The following is a 21,861-nucleotide window of genomic DNA, read 5'->3' on the forward strand; positions in this document are numbered from 1 at the left end:
AGATGCTGGATTTCAATATATATTTAAAAATTAAATAATTACAATTTTAAAATTGTTAAATATTTAATGAGAATTATTTTTCTTCACAAACATTTGTTAACAAATTATGATTTGCTAATAGTTGATAATTCAGCTTTGTTTAGCTTCTGTGAATTTGCATTTCCCCATCTTAAAAGTGCAAATTCTTAAAATGTTTGTGTTTTGTATATAAATTCATTTCTTTATTCATTTATTGCGATTTTATTTTTTCCAGACAAACACACTCTGGTCTCATCAAAGAGGAAGGAATTCTGCTTTGTTGGTGAGTCTGTTTTTATCTACCCACCTCATCACCATCACTTATTAATATTGTTGTTGTTGTTGTTGTTAATATTATTATTAATAATATTATGTTTTTAATGTATAATGTAATAATAAATGCAATAGTTGATTTATTATTCCGTAAGAAATGAAAATGCTGGGTGATATCCAGATATTGATCATGAATTAATCTTACTGATGTGCTCTCTAAGAAATGAACATATAAGGTTGGTAAACACAGATAAAATATTGTGTAAATTCTATAATAATAGAAATGCAAATATTTTTAGGCTATATATTTAAATGAATCTACAATTAATCTACTTAATCACTGTAATAATATTATACTGTATATTATAGTTATACTGTAAAGAATTGGACATAATTACAATGTAACTAATCTTAAATCAAACCATATTCCAAACATTAATTCAGTGAGTATATTGAACATTGCTCAGTACTTATTTGTGTAATTTTACAGATAGAAGAATAAATAAATTAGAATTTAATGTTATTTCAGAAACTTTTTCCCTAAATGCATTAAATTAAATTTGACACAAAGTGATAATATGCTTCGTAAACTTATAAATCTACAACTTATAAATGTAAAATCTAAATATAAAATAATTCATTAAAACACAATGAAGGTAAATCAGAAATGAACTGAATCTATTTTGGAGATAACAAAACATCTTTTTTTACTACTAGTGATTTAAATAAGTTATCAAAATCAACTGAATGCAGCAGATTATGTACAATTACATTGCGTAATATATCTAACACACTTAAGGCGTGGATAAAGATGAGACATAAAAAATAATTCCATACACCTGTCACTTTTAAGAATTTCACCTTTTTTGGCTTTTTCTTAAGCACTAGTCTAATGGAAAGAGAGCATCCCAAAATGCTTTTTTAAACTTTAAATTGCAATTTTAAATTGTATAAAAAAAACATTTTAATTAAAAATTATTCACCCCTTTAAGCTATTTTTTTCGATAGTCTACGGAAGTAACAAACCATCGTTATACAATAACTTGCCTAATTACCCTAACCTGCCTAGTTAACCTAAATAATCTAGTTAAGTCTTTAAATGTCACTTTAAGCTGTATAGAAGTGTCTTGAAAAATATCTAGTCAAATATTATTTACTGTCATCATAGCAAAGATAACATAAATCAGTTATTAGAGATAAGTTATTGAAACTATTATGTTTAGAAATGTGTTGAACAAATCTTCTCTTTGTTAAACAGAAATTCAGGAAAAAATAAACAGGGGGGCGAATAATTCTGACTTCAACTGTGTATTTCTAAAGGCCGTTTTTCCTCCTGCATAATTTGCACCAAAATATTTTATGCAAATTACGAATCACCATTTCATTTATATCTACATTCTGAAGGTTTTTACAGAGGAATGTGGTAATACATAATTTGCATAAAATATTTTGGTAAATAGACATTGTGTAAAACCATTAACACTTACACAGTATGTCAAAAAACAAAAACAAATTCAACAAACTTCAATTGAAATGAAGATATTAATGAAACTTGACTTCATCTAATATTCCAATTTTGTTTTTTGAAATATATGCAAATTAGTGCATATTTAATTTAATAAACCTAATTCGCATATTTTAACATAACATCCTGGAAAAAACTTGTAACACAAAATAAGCCTAAAATTGTTATTGTAAATGATCAACTAAAGGAAATGATGATTAATAAAGCAGTTCATTTATTTACACTAGTCAGTGTTTTGCCTTTTTAAAATGTTAACAAATGTTAAATAATAATAAAGAACTATCAAAATGAAAAGAAATCAGCTTACCCCAGTGATGACGGCACCTCTGCAGCAGCTCATGGACAGCAGGAGCAAACACAAAATCAAAACCCTGCTCATAGCAGCAGCGGGACAAACAAACACACCACGAAACACTCTAAAAGCTTGATCTGTGTCTCTCTAATTCTCCCTAATAATGTCTCTCTATTCTGTCCCACGGATGAGGTTGCTGTGGCCCTGAGGAGATACTTGGACTTCTCTGCTGATCTTCCCCTGCTCTGTCAGTGAGTGTGAAGTCTTTGGTAACTTCTGAAATGAGCTCTGTCTCTTTCTCTCTCTCATCTCTCTTTCTCTTTATCCTCTAGCCCCTCCACCCTAACCTCCGTCATCCCTTTCTCTGTGACGCTGGACCGGATGATGGAGAAGAGATGGAGCAAATCCTTCCTGATGACACCAGATACATTAGCACCTTTTTATTGGATTTTCCTCTGGTTATTAATCATGTGAGTTAATTTTAGAACCCCATTTAGAACTGAGACCCTGAAGACTTATCAATAATGGCCAAAATGCTGAGTATAATGTTCGTATTATGAACATAGTAGACAATGTTTAAAAGTATGCAACTGAAGTAAGAGTTTGATAGATTAACAAATACAAGCATCTCTGCTAAAAGGTTGAAAATATTCAGTTGAAGTCAAAATTATTAGCCCCCGCTTTCACTTTTTTCTTCTTATTTAAATATTTCCCAAATTATGTATGAAAGAGCAAGTCAATATTCACAGCATGTCTAATAATGTTTTTCTTCTGGAGAAAGTCTTATTTGTTTTATTTCGGCTAGAATAAAAGCAGTTATTAATTTGTTAAACCCCATTTTAAGAACAAAATTATTCACCCCTTTAAGCAATTTTTTTCCAACTGTCTACAGAACAAACCATCGTTATACAATAACTTGCCTAATTACCCTAACCTGCCTAGTTGACCTAATTACCCTAGTTAAGTCTTTTAATGTCACTTTAAGCTGTATAGAAGTGTCTTGAAAAATATCTAGTAGAATATTATTTACTGTCATCATAGCAAAGATAAAATAAATCATATTAGAAATGAATTATTACAATCATATTAGAAATGAATTATTACAACTATTATGTTTAGAAATGTGTTGAACAAATCTGCTCTCTGTTAAACAGCAATTGGGGAAAAAATACACAGGGGGTTCAATAATTCAGGGGGGCTAATAATTCTGAATTCAAATGTTTATTGTTTGTAGTTGAAAATAAAAACCTGATTATTTGACTGCTTTCCACTTTTAACATCAGTTCTCTTTTTCAGAATTAGTTTTCAAGTTTTTTTTTTTTTTTTTTTTGCTAAACTAACAAAAAGTGCCATGTTTTCATATTTGTTTGTATTCATTTTTAGACGCAACACAATACCAATTTTTAATGACAAAACAGCTCTTAAAAATTTTTACTTGTTGGAAAAAAATTTTCAGTCACACCAAATGAAAGCTTGTTATTCTTGTCAATTTTCATTTTCTCAAACATTCATTTTGTTTGTTCGTTTGTCTGTTTGTTTGTTTGTTTGTTTGTTTGTTTGTTTGTTTGTTTGTTTGTTTGTTTGTTTGTTTGTTTGTTTTGGAAGAAATTGTATTAGATCATCAGACCTTTTTTTTTTTTAGAATAAAACAAATATGTGACCCTGGACCACAAAACCATGTTACAATTTTGGAAATTGAGATTTCTGCACAGTCTGAGATTTCCATTAATGTATGATTTGTTAGGAAAAGGCAATATTCAGTCCTGATACAACTATTTGTGGGTCCAAAATACATTAAATATAGAGAAAATATCCTTAAAATTGTTCACATTAAGTTCTAAGCAAAGCATTTTACTAATTAAAAAATTATTTTGATATATTTACAGAAGGGAATTTTACTTCAGATTACTTAAAGGTGCATTAGGTGATTTGCCAAAATGCTAACTCCTTAGCATAATATCTTTGAAAACATAATTCCTGCCCTGCCGTCCAAACCCATGCCTCAACAATGCATCAACAATGCGCACATTAAAGATGACAGAGACCCAGTAAATCATATCATTTGCCAGTTAGAAAACTTTACAGTATTTTATAATACTACAATTCCCAATGAACAACTGTATTATACCCCTCATCCTATGATAGACTGGATAGATTCTAGTTTGGAATCTAGAGGTATTGTAAATATAATATATAAATTACTTAAAGTACAACAATATTTAAATATATTAATTGTGGGCTTCTGGGAGAGAGAACTTAATAAAATGATTGATTGGGAGACTGTCTGGGAGAACTGTGTAGTAACTTCAAAAAACCCAGCTCGCCAAATGATTCATTATCAATTAATTTTTAAGGCTTATGCCACCTGTTATTTAAAATGAAAAGAAAATCAGACCCCTTTTTTCACTTATGTAACAACTCTATACAAGGTACTTGCATACATATGTTCGGGGAATGTCCCCAAATTGCATTATTCTGGACCAAAGTACCAGACTTTCAATCAGAACTAATGAAAACTCAGATCCAATGCCACCCATTGCTTTTTCTCATGCTGGACGATTCATCACTCTTCTTATCCATAAACCAAAGAAAGATTCTGTCAGTTGTTCTGACTGCTGAAAAAAAAAAAAACTATCCTGAAACTATGGCTGGATCCATCTCCTCCAGCTTATCTATCCTGGAAGCCCTATCTACTGGACATTATTAGTTTGAAATACACCACAGCAAAAATATTTGGTGCCAGTAAAAAAAAAATTACTATTTTGGTTAAATATGAGAGTGACTGTATCATTCATGTTTCAATCCTGATTTTGTACTTATTATTACAATCTTACTGCTTTTTTATTTTATACTTTTTGTTGGGTGGATCTCAGGCTTTGTTCAAAATTGAAATGTTCAACAACAACAACAAAAAAAAAAAATTATAATTTTAAACTTAAACTTAAAACATAACTTTCATAATGTGCAATATTTCAAGCATGCCAGGATCACTTGTCTCAATCTCTCACGTGCTTTTATCCTAAAGAGACTACTATATGCTTAGTGCTTGGTCTGCAGTGCGCAGGAATTACATTTCTTACTAAGCCATGCTTACATGCTATTTCAGACCAAATATTCAAATTAGCATGGTAAACAATATAAGAACTGTCACAGGTTGTCATTGTTCGAAAATGAAACGATGTGAATATAAAACTAACTTCACCTCAGTAAAGCAGGCTAGGTGGAATCGCGTTATTTACTAATGTTTTCTTGTTTAACTGAATAAAAGTCTACATTATCGATGCTGTAAAAGGAACCTTGTGAAATTAAAAGTAGTCACATTAATCTTTCGCCGGAAGATTTCAGTGGCTGAACAACACTTCTGTGCATGTAATCCATATATAAAACAACACAATCTACAAAAGCTTTGCCTAACTAAAATACTTTTAAAACAGAATATTACTTGTCTAAAAAAAATACTTCAGCCATGGGGTCATCCTTTCTCCAGTGTGGAAAAGTAACTCCAATATTGATTCAGCATTTTAAAAAGTTTTGATTCAGGATTTGTTTTTATCGCGTGTACACGCAACCAGTGGATCTGCGTGAATGAATGCAGATGTACAAATCTACATTTGTTGGCAGACTTTGGGAATTGTCAGCCTGACAAATTGTAATTGAATGAACATTTTTTAGTCTTATGCTTTACCCAGAAAATAAAAATACATATTGATGCATTTAGATCATTTACTTTAATAATTACTGTTGGAATATGAAGAGATTTTCAACCAGCACAACAAAAATGTTTTTGAAGAAAATCACCTACTGCACCTTTAATATTCTTTATATTTTTGGAAGATTATAAAAATGTAAAATTTTAATCCATCAAATTTTTTGTTGGTTATTCCCACAGATACAGTATACCTGTTTAACATAAAACTTTTGTGGTCCAGTATCTTTTTATTGAAATAGATCAAGTCAATGCAGAGAAACTAAGAATGTAGTCTATCAAAGGATTTGTTACGCAAAGATCTCTCACAAGTATGAAATTCTGAGAAATTAAATATATATATATTTTAAATTCTTTATAAAGTAAGTTTCTCCATTATCAAAGAGAATGAATCCCTCACACCTTCGTCATTCAATATCCACTATACGTTCAGTTTCATGTACAGCTTGCTAATGTCATTTCAATTTTTTTCCCATTCCATCATGCAGTTCTCCACAAGTCACTTGTTCATTTTACAGGAGTCCACGAGCCATAATTATCACCTCCTTATTTGAATCATTAGGATTCATCATCCTTTAAGGCGGCAAAGTAATATCAGACATGTAGCCAAGTTTCAGATTGGCAAGAACACAAGTCAAGTAAGTTCATAGGAAATGAGTCATCAGCGCAAGTTGTCGACGAGAGAAACGTTTATTTTTGCTTCCTGACAATATGATGCAGCTTGCAGGTAATTCACAACAAATTAAGCCCTTGTCAATTCATTTGAGACATTTTAAGCCTACAGTCACTCCATGACATAATATGCACTGTCATTCACTCACAATTTCCTATTTACAACTCTTAAGTGTGCCAGTCAGACACAGATGGTTAAACGCATGTGACATTATGTCCTCCCAAGCCTGAAAACTTCTTTGACCCAGCAGTAACAAGAGTAATTACATCTTATCATGGACACATATGCCCAAACAGTGCATTTCTCATGTGGGGACTCTTTAAAAAGAAGGACTCAATTTCTCGTGTCAACTTCAATCTGGTCTTGTGTTTGTTCTCCTGCCGCAGTAAGGTCAGCATGCAGTCGATGCCTGCGGAACTTTACACAAAACTATGCAGAGCTAGTCATTCATAAAATCCGCTTGCATGTTTGATTATTCAATGTTTAGACCATGCTTTTATTTTACAATTAAGTAATGCTTCATTTAAAATGCTTTAAATATTGACTTTAAAAAAGCAAAATTCACAAAAGTGTAGTTGAAATAAAATGAGTGTTCACAAATTGTAATAATTGTTAACAAATACAATATGAAAACGAAGTTAAAACTAACAAAACCATTAATGAAATAATCTAAAACTAAACTGAACAGGAAATCTATAAATAGAAATTAAATAAAGCATACATTTTACAGTTCATTTAATTTTACATTAATTTAAAATGCAAATCTTTAAATAACCTTGGATCGAGTACACAGTGGTGTAAAGTAACTAATTACAACAACTCAAATGACTGTAATTGAGTAGTTTTTCTCTGGAATTGTAATTTACTAAGTAGTTTTAAAAATGTGTACTTTCACTTTCCCTTAAGTACATTTTTAGTGCTGTATCGGTACTTTTACTACACTACTTTACTTCAACCTGCAGTCACTACTTTATTTTTTCTTGTTAATGGGGATCATAAATCAGTCCTGTGATTCCTGTATAATCAAATCACACATAGAAGGTAAATCACATCATAATGAATTACCTTAAGACATGGGTGATTTATAAATGCAGCAAACTGTTTGGAAGCATTTAAAGTGTTCAAGTAGATGACCAAAATCTTTACATACAATGACCCAGAGATGGATGTTTACTGTATGATGACCGAAATGGCCTTAACCACCCAGCAGGCACAGGACGTCAACATGACATCAGATTGGCGTTGTATTCTAATGTCGTGGGGACGTTACATTTTGTTTGGAAATAAAATCGGGTTGATGTCACAACTCAATGTCAGGCCAACATCAATGTCCAACCAAATATCAACGTCTAATGATGTTAAAGCTTGACGTTGTGTGGACATTACCACTCTATCAGACGTTGGATTTTGGTTGCCATAGCTGATGAATAAATAGCAGTATTAGACGTCAATATGATTCTGGTGTAAGATGGTGGCTCGACGTTGAATTTTGGTCACTTTCTAACAACCTAAAATTGACCAAATATCAACGTCATTATTGGAATCAAAATAACGTCCTTAGACACTGACTGGACGTTGAATTTGGTCACCTGACATCACAACCTAAATCTAACCTAATATTAATGTCTTATGACGTTGTGTGCTTGCTGGGCAATCACTTAATGCACTACAGAATGTTACGTTTACACACATCTACAAATTACATGTAAACGCATCAACCTTTTACAGTGTAAAACTCACTACTCACTACTCTTGAGTACTTTTGAAAGGGCTTTTCACTCATACTTTGAGTAATATTTACAACAGATGCTTTTACTCTACTTGAACTATATTTTTATGCAAGTAATGGTACTTTTACTTGAGTTTGATGATTTTTTAGTACTCTTTCCACCACTGCAAGACAAGTACATATGTGAAGTACTTGAGTAAAGGTACAGATATCTTTAGAAAATATCTCTCAATTAAAAGTATTAAGTACTCCTTTTCGATTTTGCCACAGTTTAGGTACATTTTCAAATCATTCGCATAAACTAGAGACTTGCTCTGACTAAATCATTTGAATCCACAATCATACACTGTTTGGTTGAGACTTTTCAGCAATGACACAAGATTAATATGTTTAAACAAGAAACCAGTTTCAGTCGCAACTAGACCATTTGATTAGAAATCTGATGTAAAGCTGAAGTACGAGGGATGTGCATAAATCCAGAGACTCATTTTTGAATGCATATACTTATGGAAATGGAAATATTAATTTTGTTTTGGAGCATACTAGCTTAAAAATAACATTAACACACTAACAAATTCATAATGAATGGCAAATAAAATAATTTATCACTATATAATTTCTGACCACTGATCAGAAAACAAAAAAATAAACGTGGATGTGGCCCATTTGAACTGCTGACCATTAAAGCTCTGGGATACGTGAGCTACGTGATGAAACACAGCTATACAGAATCAATGAGCTTACTTGAAATTATAGCTAAATAAAATATCCAACTTGAAGGCAATTGGTGTGAGGGATAGCAGACTGGTGAATGTCAGTCCTAGCTGTTGGGATTTGATTTACGTTTAGCGGGAGCATGAAAATGCCATTGGTTAGTCAGCAGAGCATTACTCGGCTGCAGTGAAAGTGATTGATCTCACTGACGCCTGGGCCACATAATTACATTGCAACTTTTTGCCTTGTCAGCAAACCAGCTTGGCTCTAACTGCACAGGACTGGGCAGAAATCATCAAGCCTTGCCATGAGCAAAGAACCTAAGTTGGCTAAAAGAGCTTGAAAGCTGTTAAACGTAACTTCATAACAAATGCAGTACGAAAACTGAGCCAAAAGATGAAAATAATGAAATGAAATCAATCAGAGCATGTCTTTTATGTAAAATGAAATGATGATATATGGCTTTATATTCACTTAATAATTGACTTCATAATTAACATAAAAAATAAAGTATAGAAATAGTATAAACTGCAGTAAACTCCACTATTGGTAGATATAATAGAGTTGTTTGACTGAAACAATGACTCCACATGCAATAAATTTCAAATAAAAGAATAATATATATATTAGCCTTTATATCATAATTATCATTTTATTCAATACTTTATTTATTCAAACACATCTTCAGAACTAAAAGGAAAAAGTTCAATTTGTGCGCATAATACTGGTCTGTCCAACTATCAAGAGCGTAGAATTGGCATGGACAGAGGGGACATTGCCTCACCAATTACTGAAATGTCCCCACCAATAATTTAATAGCCTTCAAAATAAAATAATGCTCTGTCAAGCCTTAGTAACCTAAATGTGCTTAAAGAGTTAAATTCATACAGATAATAGGAATAAAATTGTTACATTTTGTCACATGCCTCTCTAAATTTCTGTACATTCATACCTCCTCAAACCAGATTACAGTAAAATCATGTCAATTGACTTTTGCAGCATAGAATTATTATTATTGTTATTTGTATTATTAGGTGTTTAAATGTTTTTAAAAGCATGAAACAGAATTTGTGCTGTTTAATACATTGGCTCTAGGGATGTACGTCTCCACCAATATCAAGAGCCTATGTGTTACTGTGTGTGTCAGAGAGACACAAAACCTTTTTACAGCTCTATAGATAATATTTGTTCTCATGTAGATGCTTGAAAAAAATGATCCAATATATGTATATACAGTATTTTTAAAAACATTTTCAATTACAGTTTTTCTTGTTTGCTTTGACCTGGTTAAAGAAACTAGGTTCTACTTCATTTTCATTATCATTATCACTATCCCAGCAAGTGCAGAAGACAGGTCTTGCAAATGTTTAAACCCTTTCTCATTGGGTTGACACATTTTCCGCACCATTTTTCAAAAAAGTTAACACGGATGTCATTCAAGCATTCCAAACTCCATTGTTTTAGCTATGGTAACCAAACAGAAACCATCTATTCCTAACCATTAGAAACTACCAAGATCAGTATGAATTCACTGAAAGCACCGGTTTGACACACCTTCACACAAATCTTCATTTAGCAATCAGTCTGCAAACATTAAAAATGGTAGAAGGTCTGTGTTGTTCTGTGCCTGCATGGATGGAGGAGGTCAATAGTGGCTATGTCCTACTCACAATAGATTTGACTGTATATTGGTTTACATGTTTTCTCTAATATTTACAGTATTTTATTACTTTTGTCTGTTTTTTTAACAGTATTTCAGTTTTAAGCCACAGTTTGAAAAAATGTCATGAATTCAACATAAATTTAATAAAGGCATTTCTTATTCTGGATCCAATTCTTTGCAAAAAGGCAGCCCAAATAAAAAGACAACAAATGGCATTGGCAATAGGTTACAATGGCAAGCAATGGTGCACTGATTCACACTGAGGTCTGTATTTTGTATTTTGTTGTTCATTGTGTAATGGTTAATTGAAAGAGCTCATATACTTGTTAGCAAGTTGTGTTGTTTGAAGGTTAAAATAGCTTTTGTTGCATATTTTAAATGTTTTGACACGGCATGTGCATTTTGCAACCAAAATGTGTTATTTTGACCATGAGTGCCGCTGTTTAGGCCTGTGTTTTAACTGTTTTAAAAATGTGGAGTTTCAGTTGACGGCTGCATGAAAGCAATCCAAGGAAAACTGTAAAATAAATTAAGCAAAATATCTTATTAAAAGACTTAAACTGCACAAAAATCAGTAGTCTAAAAATCCATATATATTTAAATGTATATATATACCCACACGCAAAAATAATAATATTGTAATGAAACTATATTTATAAAAATAAATCGATCATCAATAGACAGAAGTTAAGGAATTAAATTAACCCTATAAAAATGATATTCATCAAATATAAGGCTGCATCCAGTCAGGAAAGATTAAACTGTTCTGATGGGCTCTAGAGAGGCAGAAACAGGCAGCTATTATTCTGCCAGCTTATTTGCATGTATATTGACTTTGCTAACCTGATTCATGCTTTGCACTTTGCACAACTTGTGTAATAGTATATTTTATAATATGCTTCGCATATAGTTAAGCAAACATATAGTTAATGGATGTGACAGAGAAAAAATGTGTCTCATGTCAAACCCGGCTCTTAAACCAACCTCACAAACTATAAAAGAGAGTGCTTCAATATCTTGAGTTAAAAATGGAAAAGACTGTCTGATAAAGAGCTTGAGCTCAGACACAATTGACGGTGGTCTTTTATTGTGCGTCTGGTCAGGGGACAAGGTCATTTAGAGAGATACCAACACCGAAGATTCACACGTTCCTCTGGGAGTTCTCATTGACAATGCCAGCTAAATGTTAACCACATGTAGCCTACTTGCTTTTTAGAGCATTGAATGGTTTGTAAAGAATTTATTATTTGTTCAACATAAAAACGAGGATATAGAAGATCTAGACTCTGAATTATAGGTGATCAGTCAATAGCAGTGCTGCAGGAACATTCATTTATTCCAACAGCTGCATATTAATAAATTCAAGCTTTTCATTTTGGTTCAGAAATAGTCACTCTTCTACTTAGCATTTATTTCTCCTGTGGGACTTGTGGTATAATTGGTATTCTTTTGAGAATGTCTTGTGTGTTCATTTTAGTTTAATTAAAATGTTTAACCCAAAAAATTATATTGTATGACTGACTACTTGTCGAGGTTTAGCAGCAAACAAAAGAGGACCATTTACCTACCATCCTGACTTGAGTAAGATGGCGCTAGATCCTATTTGCTTGTTGTCCCTTAGAGGGCGCCGTAGTGTTAAGTCGCGTGTTAAACTGTCAGCTGACATCCCGGAAGTTATCCAAGTAACAAACATCGCTGCCAGTTTCTGAACATTTCGTGTTTCTTATTAGTTTAATAGCCTTATTTAGGACGCTGTTATGGAGGGTGCACTGGAGCAGCATCTTGACGATACGTATGTTTAAAAAGAAACCACTTTCTTTTCTTACGCATGTAACGTTACTCGTTTTGCGTCTTCATTTACTGATCTCCTTTCTCACTCTAGGATGAAAAATCCAGCTATTGTTGGGGTTTTGTGCACAGACGCTCAAGGACATAATCTAGGGTGTAAGTAATTTTTATATTTTCCTTAATACTTCCCTTAGTATAGTTTTCCTCTGGTGACCATGATTTGCTTGGTTTACATGTACTGGGTTTTCACTTGCAACAAGAGGTTAATATTGCTTTTAATATTTACACATGTGTTGAAGGTATGTAAAACGTTTTGAATTTTTATTAGTTTGATTTGTTTCTCAAAACAGGGAACGGGTGTCTACTGTGGACAACTTTATAACTGTGTTATTGACCAACTTAAAGTTAACTGAAACAATGGTAAACAAAAAAACATGGTTAACTGGGAGAAAATACAAGCCTATTCAAATGTAATTATGCAAAAAAAATGTAAAGTAAAATTAAATGATGTATAGATATAGTTTGAGTAGTAAAATCTATAATGGCATGTGTAGTATTAAAAATATTAATCTGATAAATTAATTCAACTTGAGCATTTTAAGCCTGCTTTTTCAGTGTATTACCATGTGCAAAACAATATACAATTTAAAACTTTTCAACAAAATATAGGGTTATAGAATTGTGCTTTATATAGATTCTCAGTTGACTCTTTTCCATTTGGTTTCCAGAACTTGAAAATATACTGTAATTCTCAATGACATTACAAATATTTTAATCTCCAGGCCGGGGCTCACTATCTGATGAACATGGAGGAGTTGTATCTGTACTGGCCAAGCAGGCTGCTTCTCTAACCAAAGATGCCACCGACTGTCCTACAGTGTGCCTGGAGTCTGACTGTGGGTAAGGAAAGCTTCTTGACCAGCATCTGTCTTATTTCTATGTATCTTGAGAATTTTTTGATTTGAGAGACAACAAAACAATCTGCAGAAATCGATGACATTAATTAAGAAAGTTAAATGAGGGAAAGTCAGTTAAACAACAATCTTTGAAAGTCATTCATCCCATTATACCTTCCCTCTTCCACACACACCAGTTGTCACTAAAGTGTATATATAGTGACGTGTAATAAGTATTGAAACTATCAAATTGGCGTGTGACTTTCTCAGAAAGTATTCCATTCATTTTAATTCATCAAGGATTAATATTTTGTGCTGGTCATTTGGTTGCTTTAGAACTGTCTTGGATCAATATCACTCAAAACCACCAATAGATGGCGGCAAGTCTTAATGAGTGATTCATTGAATCATTGATATTTGTAGTATGGATATAATTATAGAGAGGCATATGATTTCTTATGAGTTTTTGGGGGTTTATTATTTTAAAAAAAGCACTATTATCAAGTAAATGTTTTTAAGTAATGGTTAATTTTTTGCCACTATCATTATGGATATTCAATCAAAAGTAATGAAAGCAATGGAACCATTTCAATATAATGCATGGCATATGTATTACTAATTAATAGATGTAATTCATCTTTTTTTAAAGTTAATGCGGATGGGTTTAAACAAAGTAAATCAATTGATTTTAACATTATAATTCCTGTACACAGTAGTTAATAAAGATTGAACATTTAACTAAACGGTTTTAAAAATGTCTGCACAGCCACAAATTTGTTGGCAATATGCTAAAAGAATGTAACTTGCCATTAAACAAGAACAACGAAAAAATAAAAGGCGCTCTTTTTTTTTTTTTTTTTAGCATTAATTTCTCACCCATGACTTGTGGAATTGCTATTCTTTTGAGAATGTCTTGTGTGTTTATGGTTGGCAGATTCTTAAGTTGACTGAACTTGCCACCAGCTGTGATTTTTAGAAACTGATATACCTGGAGTAAGCACCGTCTGACCTGGGATAGGGAAGAGCAGGGCACAAAGTAACACTTTTTGGTTTTGGCCAAATAATGAACAAAGTAATGGGCTTAGACAAACCATTTTTTGTACCAACAACACACAAACTGTCTCCTACAGTTTCTGTGCAGTATTGCCAAAAGTGCCAGGAGCAAAAATGTTACTATTTGCCCCAGCAGTGGGGCACGTTGTAACAAACAGAGGGTAAGTTGTAACGCATGCTTACAAAGGCAGATTCCACACAGTTAATTTAATTTCTGTTTACTTTAAATAGTAGCTATATTTCCTCAGTACTTGGCTCAATTTATTTTGTGTTATACATAGCACAGCATGTTTATTTACTTATTTATCCACTTAATGAACACATTTGGATTTTTTTTTTGCATTATTATAAAATGCGTTTATTTGCATTATTAGCAATAAAACTAATTTTTTCTATTAAAAAATATATATTTTCTATAAAAAAATCATGTTTATTTAAAAAGTTCTCAACATTACATTATCAAAAATAAAAAATAAAAATATTCAGTTAGTTTAATTGGTGTCCAACAGTGTGTGGCTTAATTGTAACACCCTGTTACAACTAACCCTGCTGTGTCGTGTTTTCTTCAAAACTGACTAGCAGTCACTGTCTTTTTACATCTTTCAAAATGGTTTCATCTTTTAGCCTAGAAGATGGTAATCACAGCAATATAAGATTTTTTCGTACATGCTTTCACAGATGTTTTTTTAAGTAAAACAAATTTGCTGTAATAAAAAATACTGCAAACTGCTGGAAAAATGGTTTCTGTGTTTCTCGTCCAATTTTCAACAAACTTTTTCAATAATTGGCAGGAAGATGTCTGCCGACGCTGTGGTGAAAATTTTGGAAGCATGCCATGGTTAACCCTGAGCAAAAACCTTAAAATTGTTACATTTTACCCCACGTTACTTTGTGCCCCGCACTCCCCTTATCTATTTAGAGTTCTGGGTATATGTGATTGTAAGTTAGCCTTGCTTTCTGGAATACCCCTCTGTTTTGCTCTGGCTTTGTATATAACTACTTTTGCTGGTGAAAGGGCAAGAAAAGCAGGCAGTATTATGTTATGTCTGAAATGTAACTTAATTTTAGCTTTGTACACAAAAATCAATATCTATTTGTGATCATGCCTATGCACTGACATTTAGGTAAATGGCACTGTGACTTGTGTGCTATTACCCAAGCAACTCGTTTGTTATAATAAAAAAAAACAGAACAATATTTTTGGCTTTCATAACAGCATATTGAGTCAATCTAAATGCATTCTGACAGGCTTCACTGTGTAGTGAATGCTTTTGGTATCTCAAGATGTGTTTTAATTGTAGTTTTGCTAACCAGGTGATAATCTCAAATCAAACAGCAGCTAATTTTAATCTTAAGTATTAAATGGGAATTCTATGTCATTCTGTCATTGCAGGAACATCTTGGTGAGAAGACATGGAACAATTACACTGGCTGTGCATAAGATGGCATCGTGAAATCTGTTGGTCTAAGTTTTTTCAATTTTAAAGATCATTAGTATGCGTTTGATAAGCTTCTGCTGTCAATTGTCGAAACATAGAAGCTCTATGGGTGTGTGAAATCTTGTCTTCCATCATATCAGAAATCGTCAGATGTTTGTTGTCAGTGTTTAATCTAATTTATTTTCCTATATTATTACTTTCTTTCAACCATAAAGCACACTTTAAATGTCTTCACTGCTTTTTTGTTCAAACAGTGAATAAATGCATTAAGGAAATTCACGTGGTTGAGTCTCTGTGGTTGCACAGTTAAGAGAGTTTTAGTTGAAGTAACACAGTGTGTTCAAAAGGGGGCAGCAATTGTAATTGAATCACCTTTAAGAGTATCTATGGTGAGTAACAGTTTATATACATGAATAACAATTAAAAATCAAATGTCGAGACAGATCAACCCTTCAAATTAATTATCATCATCATCTTGGTCAGTAACTACCAATAATAAAAGCTGTGTAATGTAAACTAGTAAAGCAATTTTTTTTAATGAATAACAAATTCAAATTATATTATATTTATATTGTATTATATTTTAGATTGCATTGGTTTGTTGTGTGCAAATAGATGCAGGCAATTATTTTTGTGTGTGTCACTTGTTTGCCTTGGATAACTCGTTCTGCAATAAAGCATATGAGGAAAATTTGAGGGAACTCGGGGTTCCTGAATTTTTTATCAGTCACTCAGACCTGTCATAAAGTGTTCTTCTGAATGCATGTGATGACTCTGGATAACAGTTAACAGCAAAATACCTTAGCTCAGATCTTGACTGTAAAAGGTTCATCATTTTCACTCTAGGGTCAATATAGTTAATCAACCAAGTCTTAATTTTTCCAAAAATTACACCAAGTACGCAGCATGAATGCCAAAAGAAGAAATTGTTTCCCCCTCAATTATTTTGATATATTGTATCTTGAATGCATTGAAATGTTTTGTATGATCTGAATGTGTAAAAATAAAGTACCAAAATAGTACTGAGAGCATGGGGATGCAACATAATCACCATTGTAGTAAATGTTTAACTTGATATTTTTGCATATTGAAATGCCATTAACAAATGTTCAAGCTTACAAAATTTATGAATAGCAGCTCTAAACAGTCGATTAGTTTTTTCCTCAAGCAAAACGAGTGCAGTTTGTGTGCACTTTAATTAAAACACACGTTTTTATTAGTGCCTTTAGGGATTTGTCAAACATTAGAGATACTACCTGAATACCTAAACATTCATAATTTGACCTTGAAGCAACAAAGCTTGGTGCTTTTTACCTCTTTCGAATAGCCACAGTCCAGGAAAACCTCTGAAATTAGTTCCACTTCAATACTTGGCTTGTAGGTTCCGGTCACATGGTCAATAAGTGCACTAGCGGCAGGTCGTTGGCTCTGCACAACCTGAGCGCATTGCATCCAATCTGTGCCGGTCCCAGGGGTCTGAAGTGACCCCCCCGAGACACTCAGACTGGGGGCCAAATTTTCAGAAAACATAAGAAATCAAACGCAGGGAGTCCAGCCATGTTCACGAATGACTTTGATAAGACTTGCCGCCTCAGAGGAGGAGCTGTCATCGGGAAATCCAAGGATGTTGCCCGCAGCTCAAGTGCCGGAGCGCGCATGAGGAATCATCCACACCAAATCAAGTCTTAACAAGTGAAATCTGGAATAAACTGACTTGACTTTTAGTGTTTCGAGAAATATGGTAAGTCTCGTCTCCACCCTAATGTTTACGTTTATGAAATGTTCGAATATTTACATAATTAATTTGCTCGTTTGCAGACAATTTTGCGTTGTAGTATTAATTTTGTAGCTTATATTATTTTTTCCAGACTAAGCTTGTCATTTCTTTCACAAACTACTGTTTTTTTTTTTGTTGGATGTTAATTTTAAAAGCTGATTTAAAAAATAATTGTTGGAAAATGGATGACAAAAACAAAGTTTAAACTTTTAAAAGCTTGAAGTTGAAGTTAAATAAAATAAATATATCGATTAATCACTGCTTTCTCAAGATAACAGTTCTTTGAAACTTTTGTGTGAATTAAATTTGTATTCTGCTTATTTACTAGCCTGTCAGATGTGTTTACTTTTAAAACTAGTTTAATAGCTGAATCACAGTAAGCTTGAAAAGTGTGTTGTTTGTAATGCTTTTTAATAGTTTAGTTTAATTCAATGACATGCAACAACGTGTAGGCTAGATGGAAGCTTTTAAATACGATTAAAGTTTTCTTTATGTTTCACCCAAACAGAACTTAACAGAAAAATAAAACCGGTTACACTTCAAAACACGAATCAGGTAATACAAGAGCTTTAATTGACGGTGTTTTTCTGTCGACTGTTATTGATAGGTGTAAAGTGCTGCATTCCAGTAGCGCGCATTCACATGAACGCCGCTGGGGTCGCGAGATCCACACACGAGCGCTATGCGGCTGCTGGGCTGACAGCGCGCGACAGCATCGGCTCTGGCGTTTGGGTAAGTGCATAAGTGCAGCACCCTAGTAATTTTCCCCACTTTTTTGTGTCGTGATATTGGATTACGAACTAAGCCTGAGTTTTAGACGTTTAACGACACAACCGCACGGCTAATTGTCGCGTGTTTAGGTTGGTTGAGTTGAGGATGGGGAGGAAAGAGCACGTTGTGGGATGTCCTGAACGGTGCGTTCCCAATTTCAACACCGCAAACCCACACAAACGCCGGTGCAGATAAAAGTTTTTAGAGTAATGGAGTCTTTTATTTGTGACAGACAGTGGCTAATGTATGGTAAGAGAGTAATCATTTACAAATGAAGACACTTTCTCAGTTAAGACATGCTATGTTAGACTGTTGTTTGGTACAATCTAAATGATTTGAAGAAACTGGTGTGTGGAAATGAATTTCTGTGAATGTGTGCTCAGAAAACATTACAGTGAATCAATGAAAAGGTCAAAAGATTTCCTTTCACTGTATAATGTCACAATAACAAGGCTGTATTTGCTTAGTCATCATTTAAATTTGATGATTTAAAATGCAGTTCTCACAAGAATTGAGCTAATATGACTGATTAAAGGGATTGATCACACAGAATGTATAGGCTACATTTCTTGTTAGTCTATCATCAGTTTGTCCAAGACATCATGGACAATTTTTAGCTGAAACTGGGGTACTTGTTGACTCATAAAATGCCAACGGGCTATTAGCGCTTTATTAGTTTAAAACAGTCAAAACAAAATAAATAATTGTGTAGTCTCTGGGGCATCTTTTCAAAAGGTACACATTTGTACCCCAAAGGTATAAGTATTTAAAAAATACAAAAGTGTATGGAATTGTAAGGTACTGACAAAACATTGATTGCATTACCTTTTATTCAGAGCCTCAGCACACAGTCTTGAGCACATAATGATGTATACACAACTGCAAACTAACACTTGAAGTAATACTGTATGTTTTGAGTAATTACACTAAATATAAAAGGCACAATTATGTACACGTGTGAGTGAAATAGGCAATATTGAATTTTTACAGATTTCCTAATTCCTATGGTTTATATACGTCATCATTATGCAACAGTTTGTTCTCCAGACTGTAGTGAATGTACTCGGGTCTGTTAGCTGAGGCTGTGGATTAAAGGTCATTTTGCTTCAGAAGACCTCAATGAGTCGTCAGGAGGCAAGGGGATCAATTTTGTTTTCCCTTTGTGTGTTTTTGCAATGTTAGTAGCAGTTGACTTGCATTTTATGCATCAGCAGGGTCCCAACTTTGAGCTAAAAATCTTCTTTCTGTAGTGTTCAACTAAAGAAAAATGAGTCTTCTACATATTAGATGGCCCATGAATGAAAATATTACTGAAAATGTGTATTTTTGGGTAAAAAATCCCTTAAAAGTGTTAAATCCCTGTACAAATGCAATGTAAGTAAAGAAAGTCTTATTCACGGGGGTGTAAAGTTCCACACAGGTATGCCAATACAACAAATGTTCAAACTATAAGTGAAAAAAGCAGTGCTGTGGTTATTTATGACTAGCTTCACCTTGGGTATAAAGGCTGATATCTGACTGCGACTTCCAGTCAGACATCTCTACCAATGAATATAAGACTAACTGTGCCTGCAAGCCTAACAGTTTTCATTGAGGTATTTGAAGGACACACACTGATTGTACAGAGATTAAAAATCATTGTGAGGGGAGGATCCAAGACCACATTTATAATGAAGTTTGTGTAACAGGTTCATCATAAGCGAGTTCCACAAGTTCCAGTACAGAAGATGAAAGAGAGTAAATAAGGTCCTTCATTTTCCTCTGCAACAACCATGCTGCCGAAAGAACAGCACAGGTGAGTCTGCAAATCCAGAGTCCTTTTATTTAATATTTTTTAAAAAGGTGAGATGGTTAGACAATGCATGCACTTATTAATAACAGTAAATTATACATAACTACATGCATCTTATGATAACCCTAACCATAATCCTAAATCTTACACACAAAAAAGGATGTTCTGGTAGACAATAACCAATGATTGTCTTTTAATAATCAACATTGAATATGCTCTTGCTTAAAAGATGGTGTTTGCTTATAGACCCTTTTCACATTTCCAGGTGGGAAGTCATCCTAGTTGGGAAAAACTTTAGTAGAATACATTAAATGTTTTTTTACAACTTTATTTGCTGAAGTAATAAAAGAAAAGCTCCACAATAATGTTATGAAGATGTTTAGAAAAGAAAAAAAAATAATTGGTGGGACTGATGACAGCAGCCAACATAGAGAATAATGTTCAATTTACTGTTCTGTCCCATAGACGCTTCATCAGAAACACCTCGTACAAGTGGTAATTCATTTTTTTTTTTTGTAATTTGAAGCAAAGATTAAATAATACACACATAAATGCATATAAATGTTTATATGTTTAAAAAAATATATTAAACACTTTCAAGGATTTAAGATTATGATGACCGTTAAACATGTCATAACAGGCTTGTAAAAAGGGTCCATTGAATAAATAATTGACTAATTTTTACAAAATTACAAAAAATTACATATCAAATATACTTGTAATTTAATCAAATATTAATCATTTGATAAAACATTACATGTTTTTTGTTTGTGTGTGTGTGATGACTATAATAGTTAAACAATTGTAATCATCTGTGTAATTAAACTGTAACACTCTCATCTAGTTGTTCATTATTAACCAAATGAGTGACTACATAATGTATGATTTTTTTTCTTATCCCGAATTCTTATGATAAGCCTATTCACCTTATTCTTTGCGTACGAGTGGGCGCAGCCATTTGAATCTTTTTGGCTCAAGACTTCTGGTCTCATTCACTTCCATTCATTTTTAGACATTAAAAACAGCTCGCAATGCTGCTTGATGTTGCAAACTGATATTTTCTTATTATATTAATTTGCTTTGGCTGTATAATCATGCAAACACTTGTTTGTAGAGCAAGTACTGTTTTCTGCAATTTATTATTACTAGTCATTTCTCCCATAGGCGACTGAATCGGAAGTTTTAAAACAGTCACAAAAACAAGCAGACTTCTGCATTGAAGAATAAAGTCAAATAATAGGGGGCCTATAACAGTTTGGTGCTGTTTGTTGGTTTTATTGCTTAAATTGCCTATATTCAAAAAACATTTGCTATCTTGTATTTCCCTTTTGGTTAACAACAGCAGCGTCTTTCTGCTCACTTGTTTTCTGCTTTAAGGTATAGTTCACCTAAAAATGAACATTCTGTCATAATTTACTCACCCTAGACTTGCTCTAAACCAATTTGAGTTTTTTTTTTCTGTTGAGCACAAAAGAAAAACATCTGAAGAATGTTTAAAAGCTGTAACAATTGGCTTCCATAGGATTTATCTTTCTTACCATGAATGTCAGCGATCTCACCAAACAAACAAAAAAACAGCTTCAACTAATTTTGAACATTTTTGGGTAAACTATATACCTTTAAGGCAGTTACCAAAATTCCACTTGGCAATTTTAAGTGAAAGTAGGAGCAAGGACTGTAACATTTCTCCATTATGCACTTAAACTTAAGCATTCACACGTGATCTTGCCTACATCCATGCAATTTAACACA

General features: G+C 33.0%; 4 protein-coding genes across 7 annotated transcripts in view; 3 read left to right on the top strand and 1 right to left on the bottom strand.

Moving 5' to 3' along the window:
* The window catches only part of LOC100148399 (uncharacterized), a 25,490-nt gene extending 23,131 nt beyond the window's left edge, over positions 1–2,359 (top strand). Inside the window, exons 9-10 of the mRNA XM_068223148.2 lie at positions 254–301; positions 2,301–2,359. Of these exons, the coding sequence (XP_068079249.1) occupies positions 254–301; positions 2,301–2,341 (89 nt within the window). The 3' untranslated portion in view covers positions 2,342–2,359. The remainder of the gene's footprint in view (positions 1–253; positions 302–2,300) is intronic.
* The window catches only part of prok1 (prokineticin 1), a 15,453-nt gene extending 13,092 nt beyond the window's left edge, over positions 1–2,361 (bottom strand). Inside the window, 1 exon segment of the mRNA NM_001105698.1 lies at positions 2,124–2,361. Coding sequence (NP_001099168.1) covers positions 2,124–2,195 — 72 coding nt within the window. The 5' untranslated portion in view covers positions 2,196–2,361.
* On the top strand, positions 2,255–16,304 carry lamtor5 (late endosomal/lysosomal adaptor, MAPK and MTOR activator 5). 2 transcript variants are annotated; one of them, XM_073909046.1, is made up of 5 exons: positions 2,255–2,359; positions 2,441–2,578; positions 12,476–12,537; positions 13,164–13,281; positions 15,724–16,048. In XM_073909046.1, exons 2-5 carry the CDS (start codon positions 2,490–2,492, stop codon positions 15,782–15,784), a joined length of 330 nt encoding a protein of 109 aa, XP_073765147.1. In that variant the 5' UTR covers positions 2,255–2,359; positions 2,441–2,489; the 3' UTR covers positions 15,785–16,048. The 2 variants fall into 2 exon arrangements, with proteins under 2 accessions (XP_073765147.1, NP_001315002.1); NM_001328073.1 differs by lacking the exons at positions 2,255–2,359; positions 2,441–2,578 and adding an exon at positions 12,225–12,385 and having other exon boundaries at positions 15,724–16,304.
* Positions 16,305–17,199: 895 nt separating this feature from the next.
* Positions 17,200–21,861, top strand: part of slc16a4 (solute carrier family 16 member 4) — a 37,923-nt gene continuing 33,261 nt past the window's right edge. Inside the window, exons 1-3 of one of the 3 annotated variants that reach the window (XM_005167048.6) lie at positions 17,200–17,510; positions 18,154–18,278; positions 20,006–20,112. In XM_005167048.6, the coding sequence (XP_005167105.1) occupies positions 20,090–20,112 (23 nt within the window). In that variant the 5' untranslated portion in view covers positions 17,200–17,510; positions 18,154–18,278; positions 20,006–20,089. Of the gene's footprint in view, positions 17,511–18,153; positions 19,913–20,005; positions 20,113–21,861 lie in introns of those variants that run through there. The other 2 variants (XM_073909719.1, NM_001080599.2) reach the window with 2 other exon arrangements.

Source organism: Danio rerio, chromosome 8, assembly GCF_049306965.1.
Source record: "Danio rerio strain Tuebingen ecotype United States chromosome 8, GRCz12tu, whole genome shotgun sequence".
Lineage (NCBI taxonomy): Eukaryota > Metazoa > Chordata > Actinopteri > Cypriniformes > Danionidae > Danio > Danio rerio.

Coding starts and splice junctions, on each gene's coding strand:
- lamtor5 (XM_073909046.1), top strand. CDS start 2,490: ATGATGGAGAAGAGATGGAGCAAATCCTTCCTGATGACACCAGATACA. Junction 12,538..13,163: donor TCAAGGACATAATCTAGGGT/GTAAGTAATTTT, acceptor TTTAATCTCCAG/GCCGGGGCTCACTATCTGAT. Junction 13,282..15,723: donor TGCCTGGAGTCTGACTGTGG/GTAAGGAAAGCT, acceptor CTGTCATTGCAG/GAACATCTTGGTGAGAAGAC.